The sequence below is a fragment of the Hordeum vulgare genome, chromosome 3H (assembly GCF_904849725.1).
Source record: "Hordeum vulgare subsp. vulgare chromosome 3H, MorexV3_pseudomolecules_assembly, whole genome shotgun sequence".
NCBI lineage: Eukaryota > Viridiplantae > Streptophyta > Magnoliopsida > Poales > Poaceae > Hordeum > Hordeum vulgare.
In genome coordinates this window covers 12,160,004-12,184,575 of record NC_058520.1, presented here as the reverse complement: position 1 = coordinate 12,184,575, position 24,572 = coordinate 12,160,004, and the positions used below count along the sequence as shown (strand labels likewise).

The 24,572-nt window shown below is 44.6% G+C and overlaps 2 protein-coding genes across 2 annotated transcripts; one reads left to right on the top strand and one right to left on the bottom strand.

Annotated features, from left to right (window-relative positions):
• Window positions 1-380: 380 nt before the first annotated feature.
• LOC123442514 (eukaryotic translation initiation factor 3 subunit A) lies at window positions 381-8,297 on the bottom strand. Its single transcript, XM_045118580.1, has 14 exons — window positions 8,218-8,297; window positions 7,952-8,032; window positions 6,671-7,152; window positions 6,060-6,275; window positions 5,618-5,986; window positions 5,500-5,529; window positions 4,655-4,882; window positions 4,367-4,528; window positions 3,334-3,555; window positions 3,054-3,257; window positions 2,489-2,692; window positions 2,317-2,397; window positions 1,709-1,910; window positions 381-1,287 (listed from the first exon to the last, which is right to left on the bottom strand). The coding sequence occupies exons 2-14, from the start codon at window positions 7,995-7,997 to the stop codon at window positions 698-700; spliced, it is 3,036 nt and encodes a 1,011-aa protein (XP_044974515.1). The 5' UTR covers window positions 7,998-8,032; window positions 8,218-8,297; the 3' UTR covers window positions 381-697.
• Window positions 8,298-23,189: 14,892 nt separating this feature from the next.
• On the top strand, window positions 23,190-24,054 carry LOC123439237. The gene has a single exon (XM_045115974.1). The coding sequence runs from the start codon at window positions 23,216-23,218 to the stop codon at window positions 23,807-23,809; it is 594 nt and encodes a 197-aa protein (XP_044971909.1). The 5' UTR covers window positions 23,190-23,215; the 3' UTR covers window positions 23,810-24,054.
• The last annotated feature ends 518 nt before the right edge of the window (window positions 24,055-24,572 follow it).

Sequence of the window (24,572 nt, the reverse complement as noted above, 5' to 3'; positions counted from 1 at the left end):
ATGATTTGAAAGTGATAAACAGTACTGTATCTCCATTACGTATTTCATCACCAGACTTTATGCACATGTAGAATACATCCATATGAATGTGTAGAATTGTTTTTGAAAAAATCTGAAACTCCAAAATGTGATCATTGGATTGTGTTTTTGAAAAAAATTGAAACTCCAAAATGTTATCATTGGATTTTTCAAACTATCAACCCCGACCACCTAAAGCGCTCGCTCGGAACTTGGGCGATTATTATGCAAGTCTATAGGAGTACATTTTTTGGCACACAAACCGATACTTTCACAAAAGAAAGGGGGACTTTTATAGCTCTATTAGAGTATTTTATCTTTATGTGCCGCATGCAGGCGTTTAGGAAATTTATACGTATATATGACGAGCTCAAATTCAGAGGTAGCTTTCATTATGCATACTCGACAAACTAACAGCATAGTCAGGAATATACGACAACAAAGGGCAACACATTATGCATGAGTACTGTGACTCTCAAAACATCAAACATAACTGAGAAATAGTACAAAGTCTCCATTCGAAAATTTAGGTGCGCAACAAGCAAATTCAAGTAACCGTGCTTCCAGATACCAGTGGCAGACCTTCAATTGTGTATGAAGCTCCCAGGCTTGGAAGGAGGACGGCAAAAATCTCAGCCAGCAGGCAGGAAGAGCACGGCGCATTTCAGGCCAGGAAGCTTCAGCGCCTCCAGCCAGTGGAAGAGGAGTTGGATGAAGAATTTGCAGAGGTCCTAGATCCAGGACGCCAGCGTTCAGTAGATGCAGCTGGAGCAGCACCGTCCGGCTGGCGGGCAGGGGGCGCCTCTTGACGTGCGGCGGGAGGAGCCTCCTGGCGGAAGGGGCGGACATCACGTGCAGGAGGGGCATCTTGGCGGAGGGGACGAGCATCACGCAGAGGAGGAGCTTCCTGGCGGGGAGCAGGGCGAGGACGATCATCACGCCCCCACCGGTCTGTTTCAGCTGCAACAGCCGTCCTCTGACTGCTACTGTCACCCTCACGTTTCCACTTGGGGACATACTTGCTAGGAGAAGCACCAGCTGCGGCAGCTGCTGCAGCTGGAGCAGCCGCTGCTGGTTCACGGGCTGGCGGTGCGACAGCAGCAGCAGCTGGTGCATCAGCTGTGCGCACGGGCTCTGCTCCTCTTAGGAGAGCCTCCCTTCTCTGTTTTTCCCTCTCTTCCAACTCCCTCTCCCTCTGCAGCTGCTTAGCTGCGATTGCGTCAAGCTTGAGCTTCCTCTCAGCTTCCTCCTTCTTCCTCCTCTCTTCCTCTGCAAATCAAAGAGGTGATTTCATTATTGCCAACAACACTGGATCAGCTACAATGTTTTGCCTTGAATCCAAATGACACAAACAACATGGAATAATAGTAACAAAGCAACAGCTAGTAAGATCTATTTTTTCAGCAATCCACCATCCAAGTACGAGAAATCAATACTTGGATGGCAGTCGATCATTCTAAGACAATGACGATTCAAAGAAGTTTGAACAGTAGAGTAGTTATTGTAAATTCGGTCTGACTCACACGAGAACAATAATTAAGTTCTCCCATCAATGCAATGATATGCAATCTTTGCATATTCACGAAGAAAAAAGAACAATAATTAAGATGCAAACTTCCAGTTACCAACAATAATAATAAAGCTCTAGCACTATGCACAGCGAGTAAAGCTAGTACAAAATTCCACTTACCTTCACGCTTTCTAGCCTCCTCTTCCTCACGAACCCTTTGGATCCGCTGTTCCTCCATGTTCAGAAAATACATCAATTTGCGTACAGTCTCCCTTTCACGCTTTCTTGAAGATAGCAAGTGATTAATCCTTTCTTCCCTCTCTTTCCTTAGGCTACTAAACTCAGATTCACGACGTTGGACAATTCTTTCCTGGAAAGCATTCTGAAACAGAGAAAGGAAAATCGGTAAGCATATGATAGATAGCAAGCCAAAGTTTCGGAAAGATTTAACAAGATTGAAAGTGTTCTTTTAACCAAAAAAAATACATGCTGAAAAAATCTAATAAGTTGACAGTACCCATAGAGGCAAAACTTAAAATATTATACGCTGAAAACCATGATAGATTTGAATCTATCTATTCTGGGTTAATCAGTCAAAAGTTAAACTCATCTGAACACGTTTAACCTCATCAGCAGACAGGCCAGCATTCTCTCTGTGGACAAATCGACTATACTACTTATAAGCTTGGAATTGTGATTAAAAACAACATTAGAAGAGAATTGCATTCTCTGATTGTCAGAAGGACAGAATCAGCACTGCTGAGTGCAGTCGCGAGAAAGATACATACCTTATGCTCCAATAATCGAGAAAGCCTATTTTTCTCCTGCAAGTCACCCGCGTGGTGTTGCTTGCTGAGCTCAATCTCTCTCTGCCAAGTAGAAGTACGTAATGAACGTGAGCATGAGAACAACTATCAGAATCCATATCTTGTAAACAGCAAAATAACAATGATGTCGGACCAGCTGCTCTTGCTCATGAAGGATCTTTTCTTCCTCAAGGCGTTTCTGGAAGGCCTCCTCGATTAGTGGAGCTTCCTCCTGCCGTTTTGCCCTCTCCAAGTGATCCATTGTCTTTGCAAGCTTCGCCAGTTTCTTTTCCATCTCCTGACGCTCCTTCACCTGCTGATTCAACACCACCTCCATGGCATGTTGTTTTGTCATATCCTGCCATGTCAGCATTCAATTTAGAACGCCATAAACCAAAACTACAAATGTACATGTACGTATTACAAACTAGTTACCAAACCATATAAGAAGCAGTGTGCAGAAACAAATGATCCTGCACTTTAACTGCACACCTGTCATTCATCTACAGCTGACTACCAACTTTTTTAAGGTACAGAAACAAGAAGTAAAATAACTATTGAGCTGACCTAGACAGAAATACGAACCTTACCAAAGTTCTAACAAGTAAAAGTGCATCCAGATTTTAGCGCTAAAAAGAAGTAAGTTGCATTCCAAACTATTAAAACATGGCCAATTAGCATGAAGCTGTAATTATAGGAAATCCAAAATATTATCTTACCCCCTCAATGTGAATTTTTTTCTTGTTCTTGCCCCTCCCTGTTAAATCTTCTATCATTTTTACTGCTTCCCTCGCCTCTTTTTCCTCTATTTCTTTACGGATCCTCTGCTGCTCCCTCAGTCTCTGTTCCTTCAAAAGCCTTTCCCTTTCTTCATCTGCAGATTTCTTCTGTATACTCAATCTCTTTGTCTCCTCTATTTTTTCCTGGAAATACAAACACATAAGCCATAAACAGAGATTGCATAAAGAACCTAAGAGGTAGAATGAGCAAATAGAAAACCTTTTCCAATATTTGACGCTCATGGTCTTCTTTACGTTTTTCAATAATTGATTTTCTCGCAAGGAGTCTTCTATGTTCTTTCTCCACCACTCCAGGAAGACTGGCCAAGTTTTCACTAGGTTTGGATGGCTTATACACAGGTGGATGAATAAGACTCCTTGCTTTGTTCAGGGAATCAGCAAGGACACTAAGGTGACTACTAAGCACATCAGATTCTATGTCCTGCAAAGGAAAATATGTCAGAAAACAAGGAATATATGGGAAGATAGATGGTGTTGCCTGATGATCGATTTGTCTGTACATATAAGATGGAAATGAAAAATTAACTGCTGACAAGGTTTTAAAATTCCAAATGTTTGTGACAAAATTTTAGGGAATAATACACTCAATCAGTCACCACATGTTGATGCTAAAATAAGCCAAAGAAACAATCAAGCAAACTTTATATCATTGGTGTGAACACACTGTAGCTTGACCTATCATTGTTGTGAACAGTCTATAGCTGCGCATATTTCTCATCAACAATCAAGCAAACTTTATATCATTGCCACAGACAAAGGGGGCGCGGCTTCGGTGCCTCAAGGCACCTGCCTTTGGGTCTGTGACATGTGGACCAGCCAACTCTTGGGCCCACATGCCATGCACACAAAGGCAGGTGCCTCATGGCACGGAAGCGCAGTCCAGACAGGGTGTGTGAGAGTTAGCTATCCACGTGCCAGAACCATGACTAGATTTCGAGATCTTATGGGTTTCAACTCTAGCCTACCCCAAATTATTTAAACTGAAAGGCTTTGCTGCTGTTGTTGTTGTAATATAATAATCGATAAAAATGAAACCATTCACTATGAATGATAAGTTCCTAGATAAAAAAATGAAATGCCAAGGGAAATGAGTAGGGAAGACAAATAATGTAAAACCGTAAAGCAGACGATGAGGACATTCAAACAAACATCACCAGAAACATAAAGCCTTCAATGAGGACATTGCGAAGTTTAAAGAAGGTGGTAGCAGTGGTTAAAATAAAGCCACATACCATGTTGCCAAAATGAACAGCTCCTGCCAAATGGTTAACTTTCATAGCAACAAAATTGTGCTTGACAGCATCAACAGCGATCTTCTCCACGACATTGAAGTCAAAGAATGGGATCATTCTAGATAGCATATCAATTTTCATAGACTGGAAAATACGAGATGCCTGAAGTAATTAAAAAAAAGAGTTAAGAAACATGTTTGCCAGATACTAATGATAAAGTGAATACATATACACAAAAGAAGGTGACATGAATGCATATATTATCCCTAGTGGGTCATAACATAGGACCTGCTGCAGCACCCTCAGTGCAGTAAGCTTCTCCAGTGCAGATTGGTACTGTGATAAACGAATTTCCGGAACTGAAGATGCAGCTGAAAGCTTTCCTCCAATCGTAGAAATCTTGGAAAGCAGAGGCTGTACTTTTGATGCTAGGTCCAGAGGAAGGAACTCATGCTCCATAAGGTTGTATAGATCTTTTACTTCTTGGGAAGCACATGAAATCACACCTTTGGCAGCCTATTTTCATAGCAGTCAAAATGAGAGTGAGCGTGTGTATCCAAGACAAATTGAATGATGTAGTAAGCCAGCTAGTAAAATATCACAAACAATGCAAGTAAATTGAATCATCACACAAACAGAATAGAACAACAGGGATGCATCAACAGATGTCCTGTTCTGCATAAGACTTACAGATCTTCATATATTTCAGAGCTATCAGGCTATCTGACGCGATTGAACAGATATTAGGGCATTGCAGGTGAGGGAGCTGTGATTAGAAGGAAAAATGACTCTCTTGCCATGTAGAACAGATAAGTGGGTACATCTTAGCAACGCTGCTTCACGATACAGCGATGCTCACAATGTGGTTATGCATTATTCCAACTGGAAGGCAGAAAAGGCAATCAACTAAACGCCTACAATTAAGTTCAGGCATCAGAGGAGATTATTCTCATATCTGAATGCTTTGTAACATGTACAAGCAACCGCATAATAGCAGATTGTGTTCAATATGCCCATGTGTGACATGTTCAACGAGACTGCAGAAACTTTATAAGACTGAGTCCATGTGGTAATAGGGACATTAAACAGTTTTGCAGTATATAAACAGCAACCAAAAAGGATCAAAGGCATACCAACTCAGAAAGAAGAGTTGCTCTTGAAACCTGAAAAGTGAACAGAAGGTCTATCAGAAAACAAATAATTATATTATGAAGAATTATCCTAAACTTGGATAACAGTTAGAAGGCAAACCATTTCTCTATTCTCGCGCTTGGAGTCAAGGGAGAAATTGACAAGGTTGGCCATACGCAAGCTACGGTCCTTTTCATTTTCAAGCTCAAGATGAGATGCACCATATTTATGGTCATATGGTGTAACAGAAAGTGCAGCAAGCAAAACAGAAGATGCTAGCAATTGGAGATCCTTCTGAGTTAAATTCTTGTTGTAGCTCTTCTGCAAGTTGAAAAGCTTCAGCCATGCATATGCATGATACAAGTGACTCTCAGATATCCAGAATATTTCAGTCAGTTTGGCATAATATACGACCAGGACAGATGGCTTTGGAGTTCTCTTAACCAAGCTCATCAAGCCATGGATATCCTCCACAGATCGGAAAGCTTCCTGCAAGAAAAAGGCTTAGGTTGTTGAATTTTATTTCTTTTAGCTTTAAGATAAGATGAGTTGTGGAACAGACCTGCCATAGGGAAAGTTCTGTGGCAATTTTCAGTTGTTCAACCCTAGTATCAAGATACAGCTGACAGCTTTCGGGGGCAGTCAGATCAGGACGATCACGCTGGTCGCGATATTTGTTCAAATTTGCAAGATGGTTTCTAATGATCTCACACAACCTACGGAACTCGGTGGATCTTTTATACTGCTTACAAAATTGAAAAGCCTTGTGCGCAGTCATCTGCATATTGAAAAGTCAATGTTAGATCAGCTGGTGAAAAGCATTTAGTAGACAATAAAACAGAAGGTAAATGACAGTAGTTACATAATGCATTGGTAAGCTTTGTACAAAAGGAAACAAATCGTTATTAGTTCTTACAAATTAGGTAGGGTGCAAAAGAACCAGACAAATTATCATGTAAAAGAACACTATGTTCATGGAACAAAGTCCATACTACAGGTTTCTTTTCATCAAAGGAAAGAAAAGGGTACCGATAGAGTGAATTGGTCAAGTATGTGCAGAAGGAATCAAATAGTCTATTTCACAAGAACTCCATTCAAAAGGACAGATCTAAAAAAACATACCTACATATGAAGTGAGCACTAAGGTAATGGCAAAGCAGTAAAATAGCTTACAGCATATAGTGCTTCAAGCTTTGAATTATTTCTCAGTATCTCGAGCACTGTCCTGTATGTCTCCCACAGAAACTTAAACCATGGAGTAACAAACTCCCTGTCTGATCGGTCCTTGCCTTTCTCTCCGCTAACATAACTGAGCATCAAGTCCTCCGGACGCTTGTCAGCTTCAAGATCTTCGACATCCAGAGCATCTTCCAGTGCTTGTGCCTGATTCCTGGCTTCCTCAGCTTTCTCATTGGACAGCTGCATAAAGTGTTTTATGACCTCCTCCAGAGATGACACGTTGACTTGCTGGCAGACAATTCTGTACTGAATAAGGCCATCTTTGGCAAATCTGCCCTTCCTTAGATCAACACACAGCTCCACATACTTCATCATGATCTTCTCAAGAGGCTTTTGCCATGATCTGTATCTCTTTGATGTAATGAGATCATGCAGCGCCTGCAGCGCAGCCTGCTTTTGTCCAACATGTATCAACTCTGCAGTAAATCAAAGGTTGCAAACAGTGTGAACATCTTTTAGTGAAATGTGAAAAAGTGCCCAAGATTTTGCATGTGAAGAGAAAAACATGCAGAGAACCGCTCATGACTATATTTCCGTGCAAGAAGTGAACAACCGTACGGTGTAATTCCACTGAAACATCCTAATTGGTATAAATAAGATGAAGCTTAAGGCTCTGAGTTTGTGATTGCTGAACTGTGCTGTTCTGTGCTTTATTTTATAATCTGCTGCCGGAAAATATCCCTGAAACTAGTGAGAAGTTGGTCAATCAAACACCTAATAAGAAAAGGCTGGTTGGAGGAGCTGGATTATCATAATCCAGCGCAACGCCAAACACAGCCCAAGTCAACGAAGCTTGGGCTTTTGCAAAGTTATAACTGATCTATGTAGAAAAGATAACAAAAATGTATATAACAGAGAGAGTAAGTTATCATCCACGTAAATTCTCAGAAGCAGGTCAGGTGCATAAGCACAAGGACGAAACGCGCAAGCAGCCTATGAAATAAGCCAGAAGACCCAAATGGCACATAAGTTCATTCAGTAGCTGCAACATAACCTATCCCATGACTCGGTGGTTCCAAATTAACCAAAATGCGTCAAATGCACCCCTCACGGATTCGTTGTACATTTCGTGACCATGTGAGACCGGACGTTACAACCCGTCATCGGCCTAAGTCCCTGTAGTTGGCTTCACAGCAACACCACCGAAAACAACAATCCGAAACTGCAGCAGGTAAAATTGAACGGCCGAATTGAGACAGGATCCCAGTGACTCACCCTCCGCTCTCTTGAGCGCGTTCTCGGGCTTCGCGAAGGTCGCCATGGCCGGGGCGAGGGGTCTCCGGGGCCGATCTACTCCTGCATCCCAGCCACAAACAACATCAGAAGGAGGATTAGCACGCGGATTCACGGCAAATCGACGAACGGGACGGTCCGATGGGAAAAATCCCGGGAAAAAATCGACGAAAATGACGGAGGAGAGACTATATCGGATGAGGGAGGGGCGCAGGGGGCGGCGGTGGTCGGCGGGGGTGGGTACCTACCTGTAGATCGCCGGAGACGGGGGGCGGAGGGCGGCGGAGGCGGGGGCGCGCGGGAGGATCTGGAGGCGGAGGGGGGAGTGGATGTGGCGGCGGCCGGGAGGAGGTAGGGTTTATTAGGGTTGCGTGGGGCGCGAGACGGGACGAGGGTGCATAGCGAAATGAGCAAGACGCGGGGGGTGTTAGCAGAATTTTCCTCATGCCACAGCCACATCTCTCGGCGCACGTTTTGCGGGCGACTGGCCCCTGTGGGCCGTCCGATGGGGGAGGCGGGCGGCTGGGATCGGGCTGTGGGTCTCCCTGTGCCGTTCCAGAGGTGGTGCTTTCGCCAGCGGGACGGGGTAATTTCGCTGGAAGCAACGGGGGGTTGCGCAAATGTCGTCAGGGCCCAGTTATTTTTTTTAGAAGGTCGTCAGGGCCCAAGTTGGGTTTTGTATCGGCGTCGAATGATTCGGCCTTTGTTCGAATGGGTCTATGGGACCAGAAATGGACGCGAATTTCAGCCCGGAAGCCGATTGTAACCCATGTGAGAACAAAAAATGCGGCCTGACAACGATGCTTTCCCTTAGAAAAGCACAGCTATTATTATGGTTTTTTTTTGGTATGCTTCGGAACTATTTGTTGGCTGAAAAACTAGACGGCCTCGTACAATAAAGATGTCGCTACCCATCTTAATAAATTTGTTGAACTTGGTCACAGGCAAAAATCTAAAGATACGGGCAATGATACTATAAGAGTAAGTCTATTTCCCTTCTCCTTAAGAAATAGCATCGATTCTTGATCAAAATGCAAAGACGCTTTTATTGAAACGTATTAACCTTCTGTGACATTATTTACTTGAGAAATTTTTATCTTTACCTAATAATAATAATAATAATAATAATAAAGAGGCTATTGCTTCCGTCAGAAAACCCACCGCTGCCGTTTTTCAAAAAAGCCACTGTCTTTTAGGTAATTAAACCCGCGGTACCTTTTTATGTGTTACGAACAGGAAAACGTTTAATTTTTGCAGAGAGCCCCTATGGCATTGGATAAGAGAAACGCATCTGGGCTGACAAAAAACACATGAGAGGGATATCGCTTCTGCCCTCATAATCCCACATCGATACTTCACAGATAATTTCATCACTTTATATACATGCGCCTTGGTGATTTTACAAGAGGCAACGGAAATCAACAGAGGAACAAATTCGAGAAGAAGAAATTGGAATGACACGAACAGAGGTGGAGCCGCGAGACAGAGGGGGTTAGGGGCGAAGGAAAGGGGTTGGCACCGGCGATGCATAGGTGGAGGTGGGGGCGTCGGGGTTAGAGGATTCAGGCAACCGGCGGGGTAAGGCTTGCCGGAGACGCAAGAAGCACCATGGGGGCGGAAGAGAAAAGAGAGGAGACCGGGGGTAGGAGTACCGGCTGGCGCTCGGGCACTGGAGCTGGCCCCGTCACCCCCAGTCTCCAGCAACCCTCCACAATGGCCCCGTAGGCCGACCTCGCAGAAGCACACCATGGGAGGCGGTCACGAGGTGCGGAGGTGGGAGGCGGTGGAGGAGCAGAGGAGGGAAGTGTGGGCGCCATTGGAAGGGGTAGTCAGGGAGATTGGGGATCCACTGGGGCTCTCTCCCCTAGCGACACGGGGTGGAGGAGAGGAGGGGGGCTGGGGATCGGGCTAGGTTAGGGGATTTAGGAATGGGTAAGGCTCGGCCTTGGCAGGCCTAATGGGTTGTGCACTACTACTCTCTCTCTTTCCTTTAATTTCTTTCTCTAAATTCTTTAATTAAAAATGTGTGGTATTATTTTTTCCCGTTGCAACACACGGGTCCTTTTGCTATAATAATAAAGAGGCTATTGCTTCCGTCGGAAAACCCATCACGGCATTTTTATAAAAAAGCCCCTGTAATTTTTGTTATTCAACCCGCGCTCCATCATTTATCTGCAACACAAAAGGAAAAAACGATTCGCTACAAAAATTATACGCGTACGCATCGCCTCCTCCCGTCGACCCTCGGCCACCCTGGCCTGTGCCCAGGCCGCCGCCACACCACTCGCCGCCACGGCCGACCTCAACCGCCACCGCTGCCGATCTCAATCCACCCGCCTCCGCGACTGTACCTCTCCCCGCTCACTGCCCCCATTGCGGCGCTCGAGCGCATCGCGTCGACCCTGGTCCACCCTGGCGTGTGTCCAGGCCGCTGCACACCACTCGCCGTCGCGGCCGACCTCAACCACCACTGTTGTTGATCTCAACCCACCCGCCTCCGCGGTCTTACCTCTGCCCGCTTGCTGCCCCCGTTTCGGCGCTCGAGCACAGCTTCTGGATCAAATCAACGCGACAGCTACAGTGACTGAGGATGATGCGTCTGCTCGATGCAGAACGGCGGCGGCGTGGCGGAGCGAAGTACTTGCAGGTGGAGGCGGGTCTCCATGGCTCACACGGGGAACTCCGAGGTTATGGCGCGGCAACGGCGACTCCTTATGACCAGATAGAGGCGCCTAACCCTTGCTCCCCTCATCGTATCCCCTCCTCCGGCAGGAACCCATCATCTGGTGAGATCCCCTCCCCATGCCTCCAACCGTGTGCCAAGCACCGACAAGAAAATTTGTTTTGTTGGGATTTGTTTGCTGATGAATGAATGTATTGAATGTAAGATTGTATTGTTGTAGAGATAGAGAATGGAACACCACCTTCAGTTTGTCATCTGATCGCACATTCTCTACCCCATGAGTGAAATAAGATAACATTTCATTGATCAATTCACGTAGCCTCTTTGTTTTGCTTTGTTTGTCCTGCTTAATTTCTCATCATGGTGGAATTAACAATGGATGGATTGATTTCTCAACAAAATAGGATAGGACTGACTACATTAGTTAGTTAGCTTTTTATTTTAATAAATCAAAACAATTATACAAATATTAAAAGCGTGTGGTATTTTTTTCTCCCGTTGCAACGCACGGGCCCTTTTGCTAGTCTAATTATAAAGTTTAAACAACTTGATCAACACACATGTTTGATTGGTTCTGGTTTTACATGTGTTGGTTTGCGCTTTAGTGGTTTTGGTGGTGTTTTTTCGTGTGTATATCATGTTGGGCTGATGTTGGAGATGGTATTTGTTTTGATAATGGAGTAGACTTGTTCGCGTGTTATTAGTGTGTCCTTACATGTTTCGATCTGTTGGGGAACGTCGCATGGGAAACAAAAAATTTCCTACATGCACGAAGACCTATCATGGTGATGTCCATCTACGAGAGGGGATGAGTGATCTACGTACCCTTGTAGACCGTACAGCAGAAGCGTTAGTGAACGCGGTTGATGTAGTGGAACGTCCTCACGTCCCTCGATCCGCCCCGCGAACTATCCCGCGATAAGTCCCACGATCTAGTGCCGAACGGACGGCACCTCCGCGTTCAGCACACGTACAGCTCGACGATGATCTCGGCCTTCTTGATCAAGCAAGAGAGACGGAGAGGTAGAAGAGTTCTCCGGCAGCGTGACGGCGCTCCGGAGGTTGGTGATGATCTCGTCTCAGTAGGGCTCCGCCCGAGCTCCGCAGAAACGAGATCTAGAGGAAAAACCGTGGATGTATGTGGTCGGGCTGCCGTGAAAAAGTCGTCTCAAATCAGCCCTAAAACCTCCGTATATATAGGTGGGAGAGGGGGGACCTTGCCTTGGGGCCAAAGGGGGGAAGGACTCCCCCCAAACCGAGTCCTACTTGGTTTGGTGGGTGGAGTCCTTCTTTCCTTTCCCACCTCCCCTTTTTTTCTCTTTGATTTTTCTTTCAATGCGCATAGGGCCCTTTTGGGCTGTCCCACCAGCCCACTAAGGGCTGGTGCGCCACTCTTAAGGCCTATGGGCTTCCCCGGGGTGGGTTGCCCCCCCCGGTGAACTCCCGGAACCCATTCGTCATTCCCGGTACATTCCCGGTAACTCCGAAAACCTTCCGGTAATCAAATGAGGTCATCCTATATATCAATCTTCGTTTCCGGACCATTCCGGAAACCCTCGTGACGTCCGTGATCTCATTCGGGACTCCAAACAACATTCGGTAACCAACCATATAACTCAAATACGCATAAAAACAACGTCGAACCTTAAGTGTGCAGACCCTGCGGGTTCGAGAACTATGTAGACATGACCCGAGAGACTCCTCGGTCAATATCCAATAGCGGGACCTGGATGCCCATATTGGATCCTACATATTCTACGAAAATCTTATCGTTTGAACCTCAGTGCCAAGGATTCATATAATCCCGTATGTCATTCCCTTTGTCCTTCGGTATGTTACTTGCCCGAGATTCGATCGTCAGTATCCGCATACCTATTTCAATCTCGTTTACCGGCAAGTCTCTTTACTCGTTCCGTAATACAAGATCCCGCAACTTACACTAAGTTACATTGCTTGCAAGGCTTGTGTGTGATGTTGTATTACCGAGTGGGCCCCGAGATACCTCTCCGTCACACGGAGTGACAAATCACAGTCTTGATCCATACTAACTCAACGAACACCTTGGGAGATACCTGTAGAGCATCTTTATAGTCACCCAGTTACGTTGCGACGTTTGATACACACAAAGTATTCCTTCGGTGTTAGTGAGTTATATGATCTCATGGTCATAGGAACAAATATTTGACACGCAGAAAATAGTAGCAACAAAAAGACACGATCAACATGCTACGTCTATTAGTTTGGGTCTAGTCCATCACGTGATTCTCCTAATGACGTGATCCAGTTATCAAGCAACAACACCTTGTTCATAATCAGAAGACACTGACTATCTTTGATCAACTGGCTAGCCAACTAGAAGCTTGCTAGGGACAGTGTTTTGTCTATGTATCCACACATGTAAATGAGTCTTCATTCAATACAATTATAGCATGGATAATAAACGATTATCTTGATACAGGAATTATAATAATAACTATATTTATTATTGCCTCTAGGGCATAATTCCAACACGATCTTGTGTGAGTCCATGGTGGTTTCGTGAGCCCCTTGGGAGCTCCTATTCCATGTTGAAACCATGTATTTGTTGTTATAACTCTGGCATCTGGCCCATGATACTCCTGCTTAGTGTGGTTATGTGCTTCGCTCACTCGCTTAGTTTATTTTTTCATCGTTCCCTTTGTACCTAAGAAAAAAAAACATATTTTTTTATTTTGAAAAGTTCATCAAATCGAGAGATATTCATGAATTTTAAGATTGGTGCGAATTAAAAAAAACATAAATGTGAATAAATTTCCACATCTTAAAAAAATGCTCATCGCATTTAAAAAGATTCACATAGTTTTTAATTGTTTTTTAACTTTAAAAATATGCATAAATTTTAAAAACATTGATGAATTTGTAAAATAAAAATTCATGTCTTTTAAAAATGTTCATGATTCTTTTAAACACTCATGAATTAAAATGTGAAAAAGAAATAAAAAAGAGAAGGCTTTTTTATAAAAAATTAAAAGAGAGGAAAAACAAGAACTAAAAGAGTATTAAAACAGGTAGAAAAAAGAAGGAAAAATTAAAGAAAACAGTCAAGGCCTTCTAAAACCTTGCTAAAACCACGAACGCCAACAAAGGCATCATGGTTATATAAATGTCCATTACTCTCAAGCAACAACACACACCTTCCAAATGAAGCCATAGCGACCTCGCAGCCATCGATGCACGAGAAAGATCCAAATCGAAGGACCTTCGTATCCTACTTGTAGATATTAGTTAGATTTCAGGTTTCCATGAAATTTCTGAAAAAAAAGAAACGGGCAAAAGATTTGTCGCAAGGAGGGGAAATGATGTTTATGTTACAAGCCTCCAAGCTATAAATACGTTACTCTCCTGGAACGATGGTCCCTAACTTTTTGGCGCTTGCGGTGATCCAAAGCCTAGCTTCGATCCTGATGTTGTTGAACGAGATTGTCGACGGAGAGGACCTGTTGCGGAAGACCTTCGCGTTGCGTCCATTCCAGATAACCCAGGCTATTAGCATGGTAAGGGAGGCCCGGGCCTTGCGATATGGCACTGTGATGTTGGCATGGTAAGGGGTAAGCTACTAACTCAACGAACACCTTGGGAGATACCTGTAGAGCATCTTTATAGTCACCCAGTTACGTTGCGACGTTTGATACACACAAAGTATTACTCCGGTGTTAGTGAGTTATATGATCTCATGGTCATAGGAACAAATACTTGACACGCAGAAAATAGTAGCAACAAAAAGACACGATCAACATGCTACGTCTATTAGTTTGGGTCTAGTCCATCACGTGATTCTCCTAATGACGTGATCCAGTTATCAAGCAACAACACCTTGTTCATAATCAGAAGACACTGACTATCTTTGATCAACTGGCTAGCCAACTAGAGGCTTGCTAGGGACAGTGTTTTGTCTATGTATCCACACATGTAAATGAGTCTTCATTCAATACAATTATAGCATGGATAATAAACGATTATCTTGATACAGGAATTATAATAATAACTATATTTATTATTGCCTCTAGGGCATAATTCCAACAGTCTCCCACTTGCACTAGAGTCAATAATCTAGCCCTCACATCATCATGCGAATTACATTGTAATAAATCTAACACCCATACAGTTCTGGTGTTGATCATGCTTTTGCCGTGGAAGAGGTTTAGTCAGCGGGTCAGCTACATTCAGATCCGTGTGCACTTTGCATATATTTACGTCCTCTACTTCGACGTAGTCGCGGATGAGGTTGAAGCGTCGTTTGATGTGTCTGGACTTCTTGTGAAACCGTGGTTCCTTTGCTAAGGCAATGGCACTTCTGTTGTCACAGAACAAGGTTATTGGATTCAGTGCGCTTGGCACCACTCCAAGATCCGTCATGAACTACTTCATCCAGACACCCTCCTTAGCCGCCTCTGAGGCAGCCATGTACTCCGCTTCACATGTAGAATCTGCTACGACGCTTTGCTTAGAAGTGCACCAGCTTACCGCACCCCCATTAAGAATAAATACGTATCCGGTTTGCGACTTAGAGTCGTCCGGATCTATATCAAAGCTTGCATCGACGTAACCTTTTACGGCGAGCTCTTCGTCACCTCCATACACGAGAAACATCTCCTTAGTCCTTTTCAGGTACTTCAGGATATTCTTGACCGTTGTCTAGTGATCCACTCCTGGATTACTCTGGAACCTACCTGCCATACTTATGGCCAGGCTAACGTCCGGTCTAGTGCACAACATTGCATACATGATAGAACCTATGGCTGAAGCATAGGGGACGGAGCACATATGTTCTCTATCTTCATCAGTTGCTGGGCACTGAGTCTTACTCAATCTCGTACCTTGTAAAACTGGCAAGAACCCCTTCTTGGACTGTTCCATTTTGAACCTCTTCAAAACTTTATCAAGGTATGTGCTTTGTGAAAGTCCTATCACGCGTTTTGATCTATCCCTATAGATCTTAATGCCTAGAATGTAAGCAGCTTCTCCTAGGTCCTTCATATAGAAACTTTTATTCAAGTAATCCTTTATGCTCTCCAAAAACTCTACGTTGTTTCCAATTAGCAATATGTCATCCATATAATATTAGAAACGCCACAGAGCTCCCACTCACTTTCTTGTAAATACAAGATTCTCCAACCACTTGTATAAACCCAAATGCTTTGATCACCTCATCAAAGCATTTGTTCCAACTCCGAGATGCTTGCACCAGTCCATAAATGGATCGCTGGAGCTTGCACATCTTGTTAGCATTCTTAGGATCGACAAAACCTTCGGGTTGCATCATATACAATTCTTCCTTAAGGAAACCGTTAAGGAACGCCGTTTTGACATCCATCTGCCAGATTTCATAATCGAAAAATGCAGCTATTGCTAACATGATTCTGACGGACTTAAGCATCGCTACAGGTGAGAATGTCTCATCGTAGTCAACTCCTTAAACTTGTGAAAAACCATTTACCACAAGTCGAGCTTTATAAACGGTCACATTGCCGTCAGCGTCTGTCTTCCTCTTAAAGATCCGTTTGTTCTGAATAGCCTTGCGGCCCTCAGGCAGTACCTCCAAAGTCCACACTTTGTTCTCATACATGGATCCTATCTCGGACTTCATGGCTTCTAGCCATTTGTTGGAATCTGGGCCCACCATTGCTTCTTCATAATTTGCAGGTTCATTGTTGTCCAACAACATGATTGATAAGACGGGATTACCGTACCACTCTGGAGCAGCACGTGGTCACGTCGACCTGCGTGGTTCGACAGAAACTTGAACCGGAGTTTCATGATCATCATCATTAACTTCCTCCTCAACCGGCGTCGCAATGACAGAGGTTTCCCCTTGCCCTGCGCCACCATCCAGAGGGATGAGAGGTTCGACAACCTCGTCAAGTTCTATCTTCCTCCCACTCAATTCTCTCGAGAGAAACTCCTTCTCGAAAAAAGCTCCGTTTTTAGCAACAAACACTTTGCCCTCGGATTTGAGATAGAAGGTGTACCCAACTGTCTCTTTTGGGTAACCTATGAAGATGCACTTTTCCGCTTTGGGTTCCAGCTTTTCAGGCTGAAGCTTTTTGACATAAGCATCACATCCCCAAACTTTAAGAAACGACAACTTTGGCCTTTTGCCATTCCACAGTTCGTATGGTGTCGTCTCAACGGATTTCGATGGTGCCCTACTTAAAGTGAATGCAGCTGTTTCTAATGCATAACCCCAAAACGATAACGGCAAATCGGTAAGAGACATCATAGATCGCACCATCTCTAATAAAGTACGATTACGATGTTCGGACACACCATTACGCTGTGGTGTTCCAGGCGGTGTCAACTGTGAAACAATTCCACATTGTCTTAAGTGAGCACCAAACTCGAAACTCAGATATTCACCCCCACGATCAGACCCTAGGAACTTGATCTTCTTGTTACGATGATTTTCAACTTCACTCTAAAATTGCTTGAACTTTTCAAATGTTTCAGACTTGTGCTTCATTAAGTAGACATAATCATATCTACTCAAATCGTCAGTGAAGGTGAGAAAATAACGATATCCGCCGCGTGCCTCTACGCTCATCGGATCACACACATCGGTATGTATGATTTCCAACAAGTCACTTGCACGCTCCATTGTTCCGGAGAACGGAGTTTTAGTCATCTTGCCCATGAGGCATGGTTCGCACGTGTCAAGTGAATCAAAGTCAAGTGACTCCAAAAGTCCATCGGCATGGAGTTTCTTCATGCGCTTTACACCAATATGACCTAAGCGGCAGTGCCACAAAAATATGGCGCTATCATTGTTAACTCTAACTCTTTTGGTCTCAATGTTATGTATGTGTGTATCGCTATCAAGATTCAATATGAACAATCCTCTCACATTGGGTGCATGACCATAAAAGATGTTACTCATAGAAATAGAACAACCATTATTCTGTGACTTAAAAGAGTAACCGTCTCGCAATAAACAAGATCGAGATATAATGTTCATGCTCAACGCAGGCACTAAATAACAATGATTCAAGTTCATAACTAATCCTGATGGTAACTGAAGTGAAACTGTGCCGATGGCGATTGCATCAACCTTGGAACCATTTCCTACGCGCATCGTCACTTCATCTTTCGCCAGCCTTCGTCTATTCCGCGGTTCCTGTTTCGAGTTACAAATATGAGCAACAGAACCACTATCGAATACCCAGGCACTACTACGAGAGCCGGTTAAGTACACATCAATAACATGTATATCAAATATACCTGATTTTTTCTTTGGCCGCCTTCTTATCTGCGAGATACTTGGGGCAATTGCGCTTCCAGTGACCCATACCCTTGCAATAGTAACACTCTGTTTCAGGCTTAGGTCCAGCTTTGGGTTTCTTCGTTGGATTGGCAACAGGCTTGCCGCTCTTCTTTGAATTACCCTTCTTGCCTTTGCTGTTTCTCTTGAAACTAGTGGTCTTATTCACCATCAACACTTGATGCTCTTTACGGAGTTCAGACTCTGCTACTTTCAGCATCGCAAACAACTCGCCGGGTGACTTGTTCATCCCTTGCATGTTGTAGTTCAACACAAAGCCTTTATAGCTTGGCGGCAGTGATTGAAGGATTCTGTCAGTGATAGCCTCTTGCGGGAGTTCAATCCCCAGCTCAGCTAGACGGTTTGAGTACCCAGACATTTTGAGCACATGTTCACTGACAAACAAGTTCTCCTCCATCTTGCAGGCATAGAATTTATCGGAGGTCTCATACCTCTCGATCCGGGTGTTCTTCTGAAAGATAAACTTTAACTCCTGGAACATCTCAAATGCTCCATGACGCTCAAAGCGACGTTGAAGTCCCGGTTCTAAGCCATACAAGACTGCACATTGAACTACTGAGTAGTCCTCCTTACGTGCTAACAAAGCGTTCTTAACATCCTGATCAGCCGTAGCGGGTGGTTCATCTCCTAGCGCAGCATTAAGGACATAATCCTTCTTCCCAGCTTGTAAGATTAGCTTAAGATTACGAGCCCAGTCTACAAAGTTGCTTCCATCATCTTTCAACTTAGCTTTCTCTAGGAACGTATTAAAATTCAGGGTGACTGTCGCGTGAGCCATGATCTACAACACAAATATATTCAAAGTGGACTTAGACTATGTTCAAGATAATTAGAGTTTAACTTAATCAAATTATTCGCTAAACTCCCACTCAAAAAGTACATCTCTCTTGTCATTTGAGTGGTTCGTGATCCACTTACACTAGCTCAAGTCCGATCATCACGTGAGTTGAGTATAGTTTCAGTGGTAAGCATCCCTATGCTAATCATATCATCTATATGATTCATGATCGACCTTTCGGTTTCATGTGTTCCGAGGCCATGTCTGCACATGCTAGGCTCGTCAAGCTTAACCCGAGTGTTCCGCGTGCGCAACTGTTTTGCACCCGTTGTATGTGAATCTATCACACCCGATCATCACGTGGTGTCTCGAAACGACGAACTGTAGCAACGGTGCACAGTCGGGGAGAACACAATTTCGTCTTGAAATTTTAGTGAGAGATCACCTGATAATGCTACCGTCGTTCTAAGCAAATTAAGGTGCATAAAAGGATTAACATCACATGCAATTCATAAGTGACATGATATGGCCATCATCACGTGCTTCTTGATCTCCATCACCAAAGCACCGGCACGATCTTCTTGTCACCGGCGCCACACCATGATCTCCATCAACGTGTCGCCATCGGGGTTGTCGTGCTACTCATGCTATTACTACTAAAGCTACATCCTAGCAAAATAGTAAACGCATCTGCAAGCACAAACATTAGTATAAAGACAACCCTATGGCTCCTGCCGGTTGCCGTACCATCCCGGTACATTCCCAATAACTCCGAAAACCTTCCGGTAATCAAATGAGGTCATCCTATATATCAATCTTCGTTTCCGGACCATTCCGGAAACCCTCATGACGTCCGTGATCTCATCCGGGACTCCAAACAACATTCGGTAACCAACCATATAACTCAAATACGCATAAAAACAACGTCAAACCTTAAGTGTGCAGACCCTGCGGGTTCGAGAACTATGTAGACATGACCCGAGAGACTCCTCGGTCAATATCCAATAGCGGGACCTGGATGCCCATATTGGATCCTACATATTCTACGAAAATCTTATCGTTTGAACCTCAGTGCCAAGGATTCATATAATCCCGTATGTCATTCCCTTTGTCCTTCGGTATGTTACTTGCCCGAGATTCGATCGTCAGTATCCGCATACCTATTTCAATCTCGTTTACCGGCAAGTCTCTTTACTCGTTCCGTAATACAAGATCCCGCAACTTACACTAAGTTACATTGCTTGCAAGGCTTGTGTGTGATGTTGTATTACCGAGTGGGCCCCGAGATACCTCTCCGTCACACGGAGTGACAAATCCCAGTCTTGATCCATACTAACTCAACGAACACCTTGGGAGATACCAGTAGAGCATCTTTATAGTCACCCAGTTACGTTGCGACGTTTGATACACACAAAGTATTCCTCCGGTGTTAGTGAGTTATATGATCTCATGGTCATAGGAACAAATACTTGACACGCAGAAAATAGTAGCAACAAAAAGACACGATCAACGTGCTACGTCTATTAGTTTGGGTCTAGTCCATCACGTGATTCTCCTAATGACGTGATCCAGTTATCAAGCAACAACACCTTGTTCATAATCAGAAGACACTGACTATCTTTGATCAACTGGCTAGCCAACTAGAGGCTTGCTAGGGACAGTGTTTTGTCTATGTATCCACACATGTAAATGAGTCTTCATTCAATACAATTATAGCATGGATAATAAACGATTATCTTGATACATGAATTATAATAATAACTATATTTATTATTGCCTCTAGGGCATAATTCCAACACGATCTTGTGTGAGTCCATGGTGGTTTCGTGAGCCCCTTGGGAGCTCCTATTCCATGTTGAAACCATGTATTTGTTGTTATAACTCTGGCATCTGGCCCATGATACTCCTGCTTAGTGTGGTTATGTGCTCCGCTCACTCGCTTAGTTTATTTTTTCATCGTTCCCTTTGTACCTAAGAAAAAAAACATATTTTTTTATTTTGAAAAGTTCATCAAATCGAGAGATATTCATGAATTTTAAGATTGGTGCGAATTAAAAAAAACATAAATATGAATAAATTTCCACATCTTAAAAAAATGCTCATCGCATTTAAAAAGATTCACATAGTTTTTAATTGTTTTTTAACTTTAAAAATATGCATAAATTTTAAAAACATTGATGAATTTGTAAAATAAAAATTCATGTCTTTTAAAAATGTTCATGATTCTTTTAAACACTCATGAATTAAAATGTGAAAAAGAAATAAAAAAGAGAAGGCTTTTTTATAAAAAATTAAAAGAGAGGAAAAACAAGAACTAAAAGAGTATTAAAACAGGTAGAAAAAAGAAGGAAAAATTAAAGAAAACAGTCAAGGCCTTCTAAAACCTTGCTAAAACCACGAACGCCAACAAAGGCATTATGGTTATATAAATGTCCATTACTCTCAAGCAACAACACACACCTTCCAAATGAAGCCATAGCGACCTCGCAGCCATCGATGCACGAGAAAGATCCAAATCGAAGGACCTTCGTATCCTACTTGTAGATATTAGTTAGATTTCAGGTTTCCATGAAATTTCTGAAAAAAAAAAGAAACGGGCAAAAGATTTGTCGCAAGGAGGGGAAATGATGTTTATGTTACAAGCCTCCAAGCTATAAATACGTTACTCTCCTGGAACGATGGTCCCTAACTTTTTGGCGCTTGCGGTGATCCAAAGCCTAGCTTCGATCCTGATGTTGTTGAACGAGATTGTCGACGGAGAGGACCTGTTGCGGAAGACCTTCGCGTTGCGTCCATTCCAGATAACCCAAGCTATTAGCATGGTAAGGGAGGCCCGGGCCTTGCGATATGGCACTGTGATGTTGGAGCGGTTGAGCCACCAGTCTTTGACCGATGGCATGGCAAAAATGTGGTCTGCTCGTTATATGTATGTGGGTTACTTGGGGGCAAAGATGGGTGTGTGCTGATCCGAAGGCGCAGAAGCATGTCATAAGGCTGACAACAATCTCGCAACGAGAGGCTCATATAACAAGCATTGCTGCATCGCCGAATGAAGATAACAAATAAATAAAATAAAAGTAAAACATGATTGGCGTGACAAGCACATAGGTAGGCAGAGATTGCGGGAATATATGGTTTGCACACCAAATATATATATAAATATATGCCAGGTCCTGAGATTTCCAGTACGTTGAATGCCAAGCTGGTGCCCGTCCGTCGCTTTCCCGCCGCTCCAGAGCCAGGCCAAGTCTCCCCCCAACCTCCCAGAACCCGAATTGTTAAACCGTGCATCCATCCATCCATTCAATTGTTAATTTGTTAATCCTGAATGGTTAGAATTTATAAGGAAACTAAAACGCGATGCGCTAAAGTATGCTAATGCTGGAATTTCCAATCACAGAATTGATAATCAACTTCAATGTCGAGTTAGGCTCTCAAGCCTGAACTCAAAAGCAACCGCTGTGGCCGGCGTTGATATTTTAGGATTACCTTCCATGGTCCACTCCAAATGTCAAGTTAACGTCCAAAGAACAGCGAGCAACTCTGACTTGTTTTCAAATGATTTACCGAGTGATGGATCGTTCGATCGTTTACCCGTCCATCGTGTGCAGCGTACGTTGTGCTAGAACTACAAGCAAGCAAGCACGCATGACCGTCAGACGATGCTGACAGAGAGAGAGGGAGATCCATCGATCTGCAGATTGACAGATCCAGCGACTCGATCCTCTCCCTGCAGATTGAAATCCAACTCATCATCATGTCTTCTTCTTTATCCTCTTAATTAATTACGTATCACTCTCGAAGGGAGATGGCCAGATGCGTCCCCCCTTGCTTGAACCACTCGTAATCGAACAAGGGAAAAAAGATAAACCTCTCAACTGTTCGTGGCGTCCGACTCAGCAGAGAGAGAGAGAGAGGTCGTTGCTGCCGGACTCAACTTTCTTAAGGCCGGGCGAGGCCGTCGCCGTCGCCCGACCGTCCACATACTCTAAGCGGCGCACGCATCAAGCCCGCCGGCCGGCCGGTCCGGATGCGTGCGACCTCTAGCTAGCTAGCTAGCTTAGATCAAACCCTGATTTGTTTGCTTTGTTTTTCCCATCTCTTTTGTCCATGGCGATGGACGCCAAGCTAGCTGTCTGGCTGCCTCCCGCTGCCACGTCGCCATTCTTCCATCAACCGTGCGTGATTTGTGAGCCGCTAACCAAACTAAACTAAACTAAACTAAGCTAAGCTAAGCATGGTGCTGGCTAGCTGTGGCCACAAGTTGAGCAAGCCTTGCTGAATGAATGCTGCTGTCTGTCCTAACCCCTGAGCTGCAGCACACTAATCATTTGCTTGTCCTTTTCCATGCATCACCCACCATCAACTTACCACCTCCTCCGATCATATACCCACACCGTCTCCTCTCCATTGATCCCACCCCACCCCACCCCCTCTACCCCTCTCTCTCTCTCTCTCTATACCTCTCTCATGGGGAACAAGCCGGCGTGCATGTCGCTGGCGCCGGCGGCGGCGTCTGCGTCGGCGAGCGGAGGATGCTGCAAGGTGACCCACGCGGACGGGAGGGTGACGCGGCTGGCGAGGCCGGTGCGGGCGTCGGAGCTGATGCTGGACCACCCGGGCAAGTTCGTGTGCGACGCGTGCCGCCTCGCCGTCGGCTGCCGCGTCCCCGGGGTCGCGGCCGACGAGCTCCTCCAGCCGCGCCGCGCCTACTTCCTCCTCCCCATGGACATGCTCTACTCCGTGCTCACCGACGACGAGATGGCCGCGCTCTCCGCGGCCTCCCACGGCGCCGCCACCGCCGCCTGGAGGAGGATCGTGATCACCACCACGAGACGCCGACGGGGCAGAGGCAGCAGCAGCGGCCGCCGCGGCGACTCGAGGCAGAGCAGTGGCGACGCCGGCAGGGTCTTCCCGGTCGTCGGCCTGCTGCAGCTCCAGGACGCCCCCGCCGGGCACCCCACGATTGGCGTCAAGTCGAGCGGCCGCGCCGCCGGCACCGTCGGGCTGAGGCGGCTCCGTTCGTGGCAGCCGGTGCTGGACACCATCGAGGAGGCGCCGTGACGCCACGCGGCGGCCGGCCCGATCGGCCGGCCGGTTGGTGCCACGCTAGTGTTAGGCAGCTAGCTTGAGCTGGCTCTCGAGTGTACATGATCGAATTAGCTTCTTCTAGCTTTTTCTTTTTCCTTTTTCATTCTTTTCCTCTCTCTTTCAAAGTTCACTGCAATTTTTTTGGCCTGTGTCAAATTGACAAATCTGTCTTTTCTCTATCCACAAGTATACAAATAAAGAAGATCCTGGGCACATAATCAAAAAGTATTTATTATGACAAGAATACTCCATTCTTAACTGAATTTCCCTTTTGCATTGCAACTTTTTTAGGGGTTGAAACACAATTTTTAAAATGATCTCATAAATTTTTGCATTGGCACTTTTTTAGGGGTTGCAACACAATTGTGAAAATGATCTAATTTTTTTTTGACCCTGTGATCATCCTGTGTGCCATGATTGGTAGCCAGACAGAGGGCACACAGGTTGTAATGTAGGGAGCTGGATGCTAGCAGTACTTTGCATTTGGAGGATATCTTTGTGCACTGGACCTCAGCTGGACATGCTACTACTTGCCAAGCTAAACAACAGGATGAAGCAAGCCACACACACAAATGGGCATTATTTTAGTCCATGTTGGCTTGTGTGGATGCAAACAATGAGATACCAGGAAGATAATATTCGGATTAATGCATCATGCATGCACTCTGTCCTTCCTTAATCATGTTTTTAAGTGGGTGGTTTGTTAAATCACAAAGTCCACTGACGCGATCGAATT